The sequence below is a fragment of the Sphaeramia orbicularis genome, chromosome 16, assembly GCF_902148855.1.
Source record: "Sphaeramia orbicularis chromosome 16, fSphaOr1.1, whole genome shotgun sequence".
NCBI classification, from domain to species: Eukaryota; Metazoa; Chordata; class Actinopteri; order Kurtiformes; family Apogonidae; genus Sphaeramia; species Sphaeramia orbicularis.
Window position 1 is genome coordinate 35,346,557 of NC_043972.1, and position 11,999 is coordinate 35,358,555.

Genomic DNA, 11,999 nt, shown 5'->3' on the forward strand with positions numbered 1-11,999 from the left:
AGGAAAAAAAAAAAGATTTTAAAAAATTCATAAAAAATTTGAACTTTGACCTACTGTTCCCAAAATGTAATCAGGTCTATTCTGGGTCACTGGCAACCTATAAACCCAATTTGGTATGAATTGAAGCAATAGGTTTGCTGCTAGAGTGTTACCAACCAACCAACCAACCAACCAACCAACCAACCAACCAAACAAGGGTCAAAACACAATAGTCAAAATCTCTCTAATGGGACATTTTAGAGACAATTTGACAGATTAGTGTTGCTAAATGACCCACATTTTTACTTTTAAATTCATTTTTGTGTTAGTTGGACCATAAGGGATTATGCAAAACAAGGAGCTACTTCATACTGAAAAAACTGTTGGAATGGCAATCAATTAAAGTTCGCTTTGTGACGGGGCATCACTGTGTTTTGACCCACAAACAAACCGATCCAAAAACAATACCCCTTGCCTCCCCTTCGGTGGGTGGGGTAATTATCCATTTGTGTTCTCTCTGAGCCAAAAATGAATGTGTTTCCTAGAGTTATTCAAGATTTTATTATTAAAATGACCAGCATTTCAATTTCTGTATTTCTTTGTAGATTCAAGTTCCTACTGTTCTCTTATATGCAGTCTTCCACTAATGTAGTTGTTTCCTATTTCAAAACATTTGTGGGTAATGATAGCTCTTGTGACAGGTTGAGCAGAGATGAATTTTCCAATTAGCCTCATCCTTTGTCAAGTTAAGATAAAGAATCTGAATTTGAAAATACATAAATTCCTTCTGTAGCCGTCTCATCTCTGTTGAAAATCAAAAGAGTTAATACTGTATAAAGATATTCTATAAGACCAGGCACTATTGTTGTGGAAAAGTGACGCCACAGCAGCAGCAGACTCATGCCTGCAGGATGACTTCGTGTAATTACAGCTGTCAGTAACACATTTAACCCCCTGACCTGCCTGAAAACACCAATAGGCAGCCAAAAATTCCCTTCACAAGGTAAATTTTTTTCCCCAGTAATAGATGCTGAATTCTTGGCTCCTCTCAGATCACTTGAATTACAATGAAATGCAACTAGTGACTAATGTCTAATATGCTCTCACCCCAAAGAGTAGAACTATAAAGTAATCTAATACTAACTCCCTTCTATTTTTTTTTTTTTAACCCAAAAAGACCCAAAGCATCAAAAGCATCTACTGATCTAATATGTGTAATACCTGTTGATACACTAATCCTATCAATACATGCAAATAACTGGTATAAAATACAGTCTGTCATCTTTCCATGGTCATCAGATATGACCCATTTGGACGTTCAGAAGCTCTGTAGTGAACAAGGAAACACCGTCATCTTCTACAACATTGATTCACCAGTAAAACCTACGGAGTTTGATCAATGACAGTGGATGGAGGCATTTGGTTTATGTTTAGTTAATGATATATTTTACTGAAAAAATATATTTTTCTTCAGTTTTCTGTTTTGATATAATAACCTTTGAATTTACTTTGAGTTTTCATTAGCATCATAAAGTATAGGAAATCAAATTTAGGAAAATACATGATATACAGTGAAAAGTGGAAAAATACATATGACAATATTATAATAAATGCTGATAAATTACTTAAGAAAGGTTAAATACGGAGAAAAATTAATTTGGGAACTGACACAAAATTAGCACTGGGTCTGTATGGGTTAATCCCATGTACTGGTCATATGCCTCAGACATCCAGGTCATTGTTAGACAACAACAGATTTTGAATAAAAATAACTATAGTAACATCTAAGACTTGGGTAGTTTTTCCTACATAAATCTATAATTATACTGTTAGAAAACAATATGAAAGATACTAAAATTGAGTCCTCAGAGTTGGTGCAGCAAAAAAAGGTTAGAAAAAGCGGTTTGATATTGTGGTGGGTATCATCTGGATCACATATTGGCCCTTTTCACTGTGTCTGCACTGTATAATTAACTGTTAGTCATACTTGCCTTCAAAAGAACTACATTTGTTCTTTTGCGTGGGCACTCCTTTAATCCATTGTGCCTTAGTTAGGCAATAGTTGACTTAAGTAAAAGTACTTTTTCATGGGAGGAATGTTTTTTTTTTCTTTTAATTTCACTCCTGTGACAGATCAGGAAGAAAAAACTCACCAGTTGATTTTCACTCACATACTACACCAGCTTCCTTTTTTCCAATAATAAAAGAGGTGAAGCTGTCAGTCTCTTTTGTTGTGTAGATACGGTTGCGTTGTCTACATTGTATGACAGAAGACTGTAGTTCCTGAGGCCTCCAAAGGAATCTACTTTTTCCAAGTGTGGAAAATTCCATGTGTTTCTGATCCCCTGAACGGCTGAACAAAATCCCAGTGTCCACTAGATGGTGACAGAGTGACAGATCTTTATGCCAAACCACCAGTGCTGACACCGCATGAATTTGTCATGTCAGTGTCTACTTACCTCCACCTCACCTCTGTGCACCTAATAATATCAAGTTAATCCACATTTTGTATTTTCCGATGCTTTCCTGTTTTCATGCAGAATAGTGGTGACCCCTGTTGCCATGGACCAACTGGACAAGAACAATGATGTAGAGCTCAACTTCCTTTAATTCTGGGAGCCAATTGGACATCACACAAGCGAGGGAGAATGATTCAGCCACTAAAATGTCCTCAGAAGCTCTCTCATATCTCCATCTCTGTTACTCACATGAAAAAATGGGAAATGATCCAAATGGAAAACACCCTAAAGTTTGTTCCAACTGCATGTCTTTGTAGTCTGCATGTCTTCTCTCTGCCCTCTCACAAATAAATGGCAAACTGCTACAAAACACTGATGCAAGATACTGTTCAACAGTTTCAGCAATATTAAAAGCAATCTTGACTGGTATACACACACACACACATATTCAGAGCTGCTTGTGCTTACAGGTCTACAACCATGAGAGCATGAATCACATTGTCTGAAAAGTGATTACATTGTATTACTGACTTGCCTAATTCTTGGAAGGTCTTGTGCAGCTTGGAATCACTCTCCAGAAGACAAACAGTGGTGTTGTACTGGAAGACCATGGTTTGGTGTTGAAACCTAAAAATAAAATCCCCCAAAATGTGACTTGTTAATCCCCATGTCATACCCCTCTGGCCTTTGCCTCTTAATTTGCTCAGAGGTTTTCTATGTAGTTAACAGTATCTTTATTCTTTGCACTAGTGAGTATAGTTTCAGGGTGTGGCCTGCGTACATCTGTCTGTTAGGAGAGCTTTGAACAAGCGCGCACGGGCACATGTGCGCGCTTGTTTCTACATGTTGAAAGAAAGCCTGTCTAAAGAAAAAGAAAATGCGCAAGAAATCATCAGAAAAGCAGGCAAATATAATCAGAACATTTATTGAATCATAAAATAAAGGTATTTGGTGTTGATTTTAACGAGGGAAATGTTTGTAACAAAGCGTTTCTCCAAAGTGCTGTGTTGCTCAAGCTGCGCCTCTTTCCACATTCCTTCTCTCCTAGGCACACGCCCTATGACAACGAAAAAAAGCTGGCTGGAGTGAGTAGTTAAATCACGGAAAAGATATGTGTTGCTGGTTAATCTAGCCCAAGACTAGAGAGGAGGATCTGTGAGAAACAAGGAGCAGCTGCTGAAGTAGTTTGTCGCTTTTTAATCTCTCTCTTAACGGTGAGTCTATTCTGATCAAATATTGAATTTTGTGCGCAATGACATGACATGATGGTGGGTTAGGCTGTTGTGCAAGCTGTTTACAGAGTAAACAAGAAAATTACCTGTTTACGTATTTCAACCCCAGTGTCATCAATTTTGTATCATATGGGAGTGTCTCTATTGTCATTATCCAGCTTGGTGGCCGCATGGATCAGGTTCTCCTTCTTGGTAATGTAACCCCAACCCCTTTACACTTACAGAGAAACCGGAGTCCCGCATCACGATTACTTATTTATTTGCCGTGTCAGTCCTGCCTGTGGTCTCTCTACAAATTGTCAGGATTAGTTAGAGTAAATGTAAATGTGGAACACGGGCAAGCCCCTTGACATCTCCGTTACGCACGGCGCAGACTACTCTGAGCATATGCGCCAGGGCCGTTGTCGCCCCGTTAAACAGTCCATACGGTGATCGATGGAACGGCGGTCAGATTTAGCTCTTATCAGCTTGAATTATTTACACCATGATAAGACTCCGGTAGCGAGACTCGAAAAAGCTTTAACCTGGTGACGTTAATCACCCCGTGGAGAAACGGCGACCTGGCCGATGACAGGTAACATGCTCATGGAGGAAGTGAGTCAGTCACGCCTAGTGCAAACAACACGACCGGGGTGGAGCTGATTGGTCAGTGGGATTAATCAATGCTCAAAACGATCCGGTGCCAGCACTCGATAACGATCTGTGTAGTCTGCGGTCATTCTAAAACTTTGGGTTTAAGAGCCTACATTAAGATAACTAACATTTAAAGTCAGCTTGGTTCAGTGGGGTGTAAGGGTGGTGGCCTTACCCAGTTCACCTGTACTGGTTTGTACTTATCCAGACCTTCAAATACTTCTTAAAACGGAAGAATTGTATTTTTTTACGCACAGTAATGTACAGTTATTTACGCACAAAGGCAATCCAAAGTTCATCTCTCCAATGTAGATTCAATGCTACAAGGAAAGTACGCACATATATTACACCAAAAAATAATAGAGTAAAATTCAAAAAGGCCAAACTACAGGAGGAACATGTGTTGAGGGTTCACTTGCAGTGAGACACAGGATGAAGAAAACCAGTGATGCAAGCAGAACAATGCGTCTGGCTCTGTCATGGCAATCCCGACTCCACGCTCTGACCGTGAATGCATCTGCTGAGAGGCCGGATAAGAAATTTATGTGCACTCAGCAAACACAAGTAGCCAGGTCACCCCATCTCTGAAGAAAACCCCTACATGTTCCTTTCTACCCATTTGTAATTCTGTGGCCCCGATGTCTCCCGCTTTGACCGATGCCTCCGTGGTTTCATGTTCATCTCATTACACTTGGGTGAGACACTAATGGATGGTGGCCTGTCAGGCTTTCTGATAAATGGCCCTCAAAGATGCAAACACACAGAGACGCAGGTCTGGTCTGGTCTTGATCTAGTGTCCGGCATGTACCTGGTGTTAGGAAGGTGTCAGGATAATTATAGTAACTTATAAAATAATGATGAAGAGCATGCTGATGACAGCTGATCACCTGTATGTTGGAAAACAGGTGTGTGTGTGTGTGTGTGTGTGTGTGTGTGTGTGTGTGTGTGTGTGTGTGTGTGTGTGTGTGCAGGCATGGCAAGGAGACATGAAACAGAATCCCAGGTTTGGGTGCCTGACCATGAGCGTACCCTGCTCTCGCTCACCCAGTAATTAGGTTAATGCAACAGAAGTCCTAATTGGTGTTGTCCTTCTTTAGATATATGTGTCTCTGTCTGTCTGTATGTCTTTGTCTGTCGGCCATGGTGACTGCATTGTATGTGCATCGAGGTGTGGCATCTGTGTCAGATGGGAGAATTACCGGGTTCTCCTGTTACCCCAACAACATGACCCCAGTCACCCATCATCATCCTCCTGTGGGACTCGTGGTAGTTTCCAATACACACTGGAAATCCTGCAGCAGGGCCTCAGCCCACACTGCCATGTGGCTAATGACTGATACTTATCAACGCTTCTTGTGTGTCTGCAGTGGCCCTTCATGCCTTTAATTTTTTTGCCAGCAGTCATTATTCTTGTTTGTTAAGAAAACAGAAAGCTAAAAGGGACTTTGTCGAGGTGCATCAGGTTGCACATGCACAAGATTAGCATCTCTGGGCAAACACTGACTCCATTCTAATTCGAGTATGCAAAGAAGGAGTTCAAACAGGAATAATGAGCTGGGTGACAATAATTTCATAATACATATTATGCATCCAAAATACTAATTTTGATTACAAGTAATAGATGATTGTGTTTATAAATGTAATACATTACATGACATTACATTTGGCTCCTTTTATGGACTTTTTAAAGAAATTAGTCCAATGAGCAATAAAACTGAAAGTCCTGAATCTGTCAGATTAAATCAGACTGTAAACCTCAGCCTTAACATTCATATTCATTCAGATCCATGTTGACAGGAAACATCCCTAAGCAAGTCATTCATGCACAGAAAATAAGGACATTTCCACGTAAATCCTTTGTAAACACCAACATCTTGATTAGAAACCTTCATATGAAATATAATTGTATAATTTGTAATATTCCTTTTCTTGCAGTCACCTTAATTTTGTCATTCATGTTTATAATGTCGTTTGGTGTGACTGGTTACTTCCCAGTGTTACACAAACTAATGATCACTGTTTTGTTATTTAATGTGTGAGGAATCCAACTCCAGTTTAGTACTAATGAGGTAAAACAACACGGTAAAAAGAAGCAAAAAAGTTGCAATAGTCTTTCTTTCTTTCTTTCTTTCTTTCTTTCTTTCTTTCTTTCTTTCTTTCTTTCTTTCTTTCTTTCTTTCTTTCTTTCTTTTCCTGGTGCCACCTCACCGCAATTTATGTTAATTTTTTGCAGCCGTGAGGAGCTCATGTGTGGACTCTATGCATTATTTGGTTGGCCTAAAGTTTCCATTAACAGCAGAGTCAAAAATCAAGTGTGTATACTGAGATTTTATGACTTTACTGAGAACATAATCAAAAGTTGCACACATGGGGTGTAATGGTATAATGGATAATATGGAGTCAGGACTTGGCTGCTGTTTTATTATCCTACTAGATTTAAAGGCTATCATTTACTTCCTGACATCCGGTACATCAGGTTGTGAACATTGAGAGGATCTGGATACACCTGACTGTGATTCTGCGACACCAGCTGTTTGTTTACATTCATGCTAGGTTCATCTGTAGGTGCGTGGTTTAGTTGAGGGTTTTCTGCTCATATTTTGCGGACAGTACGTGATGTATTCCTACAGTGTTTGGGGAAGTGTTCTGCGGCATACGGACAGCATGCAGTAATTTGAACCTGCGGCCTCCTGCTGGCTTCTGGGGATCAGATGTCCACCGTCAGAGATCACAGCTCCCATTGTGTTTACCTCAGAGACTCCCTTCCTCTTCAACCTTCCATCACTCCCTCTCTCGCTCTGTTTACCTCAGAGAGCCTCCTGGCTGGCTGCTTTCATCTCCCTTCTTCTCTCCCTCTTTTTCTATGCTGACATCACATGTTTGTCTCGACTTTCTCATATTTTATGTTAAAACTTTTTGTATGATCTGTCTAGAAATATAATAAACATTATTGTGCACCATCTTTACTGGTGATTGTTTACAGATTTGAAGTGGAATTATTGCATTTTATGTCTTTGTTATGATTGTTTCAGTAATTTTAGGTGTTCTAAATGGTTTTAAATGTTTCAAATAAGTTGATTTCATATGGGTTGATAAATGTTACAGAGAATTAACTGTGAATCTTCATCACAAACAGGTCAAGGCTATGGCGAATGTTTTCAAACCAGTGCTCTCAATAACTGAAATAAACCCCATGAAAACATCTTCTCATGTTAATAAATTCATGGAAATGAAAATAACCTAATGGCAACATATCTGAATGATAAAGATATCATATCTCTTCTCTGCACTTGCCATATTCCCTTCCTTATTCCATTTTTGTCCTTGCCTGTCTCTCTTTAGATATGGAGTCAGCTATTAAGACAATAGTCACTACATTTCTTAAGTCTGCTGGGGGGAAGGACAACCTCTCTCCAAAAGCCTTCCAGAAGCTTGTACAGAAGCAGTTCTCTGGCGTCATGGAGGTACAAACGACTTTTGGTTGCTTCTACATCATTCTTTGTTATAACAATAATTGTCCTTTATTTGCAGAGGGACATGCTATATTTCAAATTCAATATTCCCTGAATGCTTCTGTTCATCCCATTATGTTTTGTTCAGGATACAGACAGCTCTGCAGCCATTATGGAGATGCAGAAGGGACTAGATGAGAATTCTGATGGAAAGGTCAGCTTCCAAGAATACCTCACTCTGATTGGTTACGTGGCCAACACAATGAGTCAGAAGCATTGTGAACCCAAGGAAGCAGCCTCGTAGATTCTTCTCCAGCAGGTGTCTCATGACATGGAGTCTGTGAAGTTGGGAGTATTTGGAGGATCAGCAAATTAACAGCAAATTCTGTCTCTCTCTTTTTTTTTTATATCTTTGTCTGCTTTTCAAGCATTTTTATGTTTTCTCATCTCTAATACCCAAAAATCATCATAATGTTGAGCTACAGTCCATAATCATTTTCATTTAGTTAAATGACACTGTTGATGCTCTGAAGTACACCTTTATATCTGTTCAGATCAACCTTTTTACAGTTACTGCTTACTATCTAACTTTCCATTCTTAAGGACATATTGAAGGACTCTGAGCTAGGTGTATTCTTTTTTATACCAAATATGCAAAGAAGACTTAATGTATTTTCAAAAGAATAAAAGCTTTATGCTAAAACCATTTAAATCTGTTTCAAATTGTGTGTTTATTTTCTCCCATTTGTATACATTGTGTTTCTATTTGTCGACATTACCCAATAGTCCTCAGTGAGATTCTAAAATTCCGTCGTTGTCTCGCTGGTATGAACTGTTATTGTCCCATAGGAAGTGTTGCACAGATACCCTCTTCTTCCTCAGATACCAGCAACATAACCTAAATTTAGCTCTAACACCCCTGACTAGTCACACTCAGCAGCCTTTGATGCATCAACTATTGAAACCAGATCCCGACATACAGTATACGCTTTCTATTGTGCGCTATCCTCCAGTCTGCAACACTATACATACATGCAGTGTATGTACTGTAAGCATGCCCACACACTGTGCTACCCCACTCACTGACACAATATACTGCAGCAAGACCCATAAACAAGAAGATGCACTTACCATGATGGAAATCATACATTTCATAACATCTTGATGTCATTTTGCATTAATGTTGATGTTGTTTGCATCCATGTATGCTTTTCTAGACCATTCGCTCAAGCATACATGATCTTTTGTCGTTTCTTTCTCTTCATTTAATTTTCATGCTCCTTGGCTTTCACTATATCCATCATATTGCATCAAATCTGCTGTTATGAGCTATTTGAAATGTGTTTTCTTGACTAGATACATCTGTATTTGTGTCTTGTTCACATGCTTTGTGCATGCATGTATTGTGTTTGTGTTTTAGACCATTAGAAGTGGCTGTGTTTGTGAAAGTGTGTGTGTATGTGTGTGTCTTTGCATTGCATTAGCAGTTTTCCTTTGTGTGCATTTGTAAAGTCTTTGTATGGGGATTACTCTGCATGGCTTGCCAGGTGTGATGCTCGATTCACTGGTGCTACAACAATCATTCAGATAGTATATCAGACATGAACCCCATCACCTCCTCCTTTAACACCATACACCCTGCACTTTTTACTGATTAAACGTTTGTAGAGTCATTTATATCTGTACTTTTCTGACATGAAGTTCAAAATGCTAACAAAAGCAGGCAGTAGGATAATTCAAAGTGAATCCGACTAATTCAATGTCTGTGTTCTTTTAACATCACTCTGCTTTTGCTCAGTTACTTAAATGCAGACTGACCACAGAAAGTAACAAGACCACATTTAAAGTACATTATTGATTCCTCAATTTACTTAATGTCGCATTTACTGTACTATTAGTGTTTTTTTGTCATTATGTCATCTCTGATAGACAACAGGATACAGCTGAGCAGGAGGATCCTACTACAGATAGCAGGTGTCTGATGTGTAAGCAGAGAAGGAGAAGGAGAGAAGAGGGGGATGGGGTAAAGGGGAGCAACAGGTGGAAGGAGGGGAAGGGGAGGAAGGGAGAGGTGGGATGGGAGGAGTGAGGGATGTATTTAAAGGCGTTATCCTTCTCATTCTGACCATCAGCCGCTTTGCCTTCACTCTCAACACCTGACCAGTAGACCAGCACTCCTTCACTCAGGTAAGAAACAAAGACCAGCCTAAAGTTTGCAAGGAGAGGAGGACTTTCAACACTGAAAACAGTTTCTGTAAAATTGTTAATCTCTATATCTACTTTTTAACCTACTAACTCTACTTTTTGGGGTGCAGCAAATGAGTAGTGTTTTCTGAAAATGGACTGCTCTTTTCAAGCTCAGTGTGAGTCAGGGCAGTGAAAGTTTGTTTATTTAAAAGGTGTAGTAAGTAGCAGAACCAGTCTTATGAATACTTGTGGCACATATTCAGGAAAATGTAAAGCATGCTGGCCATGAGGAGAAACTGGTGAACATTGTGACTGACAACTACAAAGGCTTCACAGTTCAGAGGTGATATAGGTCCAGGAAAGTCAAGCACTTACACCTTTCTCTAGTGTTTCTGCCATCCTACATCGGTAAAGTAAAAGCATATCAGGTTGCCTCCATGTGTCCCTGTTACATCTCCACTGGTTTGGCTTTTTTTTTTTTTTTTTTACCAGCTTAGAGTTTCACTCTTATCAGCTGGCTCACATGTCCGGCTGCTGACGATGTCCTATGTCATCCCAGAGGTCCCTTCATTGAGGCAAAGCCACAGACAGATGGATGAGTTTATCAGTACAAAAATCTTATCAGGACCCCTGACAGGAAGGAAACACTCCGTATGAGGCAACAGACCAAATTTGATTCAGGGCAGGATTTCAAACTCTGCCAAATACCGCTCCCCTCTCTTGGTAGATATGCTTCAACAGTTCATTATTTAGTGATGTCAGCGATGGAACTGTAACCTATGATTCAACTTTTTATGTATTCATTACTGCGTGTCCAAATCCGTCTAATTATCTAAAACCTGTCTGGCACTCTGTCTATGAGAAATACAAGAGGCAGAGCAGGCGTGCATGAGTTTGAGCTGAAAGTGACAGGGGGAAGCATTAACTTGTATTGATTTACAGAGGATGTGTCCTCCATGCTTGAAAGAGCAGATATTGCAGAAATTAGTACTGACATGGACTATTTTTGTGAACTTTTCCCTCCTACATCCCATCATCTTCTATCTTTCTCCAGAATGTCTTTGCCCAACTCAGAGAATGCCTCCACCCTGGAGAGTGCCATGCAACTCATGATCCAGACCTTCCATAAGTACTCTGGAAATGAGGGCGACAAATATACACTGAGCAGGGCTGAGCTCAAAGAGATGCTTACTGCAGAGCTTGGCAACTACCTGGGGGTAAGGAGATACATGTACAGGAGAGGAAAATGTACATGAGAGTTTTACATGTGGAAAATGAAATAACCACTTCATGTTGCTTTTGTATTGTTGCATATGCAGAATGCTCAGGATAAGGAGGCTGTGGATAAGGTAATGGGAGACCTGGACTCCAACAACGATGGGGAGGTAGACTTCACTGAGTTCATCATACTGGTCGGAGCTCTTACCGTGGCCTGCAACGACTTCTTCCTGGAATACAACGATAAGCAAGAGAAGAAGTGAACACACCCTCAGCTTGAAGATGTATATTCTGCAACCCATACACTCCAGGGAGTAACAGTTAAGGCAGGAGAGAAGTCCTGTGTAGACTATCCTGTCATGGACTTCACAAACACACACACAAACACAAACATGTCTAATGTTGAGTAGTAAATGTTTGTTTGAGTGTTTGTGTATTTTTCTGCAAATCCCAATCACTCCTGTATTCAAGTAAAAATCTGGAGAGTTTCAACAGCTGTTATTGTCGGATCTGTGAAAACCTCCCATTCTGGTTCTTTTCATGTATTTTGTAACAAATTCCCTCAAATACAGTTCCCCCTGGAAAGAATAAATGTGAACTTTACTCATACTACACGGTGTTTGGTGTTTCTTTTAGAGCAGGAAAGAGCAACAACACAAAATGGTCACCAGGTGGCAGCAGCTGAATCAAGTAGCTCTGAAAACTGATGTTTAGCGTTCAAACCTAATAGTCTTTGTTGGTAAAGTATGGTTGGTGGAGGTATATCATCAATAGATTATATGTTATAATGACTTCTCTGAGAGGAATTTATTTCACTTTTCCTGCAGCTTCAAGAAAAT

General features: G+C 39.8%; 2 protein-coding genes across 3 annotated transcripts; both read left to right on the plus strand.

The window, feature by feature from the left end:
* The first annotated feature begins 3,494 nt into the window (after positions 1-3,494).
* LOC115435167 (protein S100-A10) lies at positions 3,495-8,464 on the plus strand. The gene is made up of 3 exons (XM_030157399.1): positions 3,495-3,652; positions 7,646-7,767; positions 7,904-8,464. The coding sequence occupies exons 2-3, from the start codon at positions 7,648-7,650 to the stop codon at positions 8,057-8,059; spliced, it is 276 nt and encodes a 91-aa protein (XP_030013259.1). The 5' UTR covers positions 3,495-3,652; positions 7,646-7,647; the 3' UTR covers positions 8,060-8,464.
* Positions 8,465-9,844: 1,380 nt separating this feature from the next.
* Positions 9,845-11,760, plus strand: s100t (S100 calcium binding protein T). 2 transcript variants are annotated; one of them, XM_030157398.1, is made up of 3 exons: positions 9,847-9,942; positions 10,997-11,159; positions 11,262-11,760. In XM_030157398.1, exons 2-3 carry the CDS (start codon positions 10,998-11,000, stop codon positions 11,421-11,423), a joined length of 324 nt encoding a protein of 107 aa, XP_030013258.1. In that variant the 5' UTR covers positions 9,847-9,942; position 10,997; the 3' UTR covers positions 11,424-11,760. The 2 variants fall into 2 exon arrangements, with proteins under 2 accessions (XP_030013257.1, XP_030013258.1); XM_030157397.1 differs by having other exon boundaries at positions 9,845-11,159.
* The last annotated feature ends 239 nt before the right edge of the window (positions 11,761-11,999 follow it).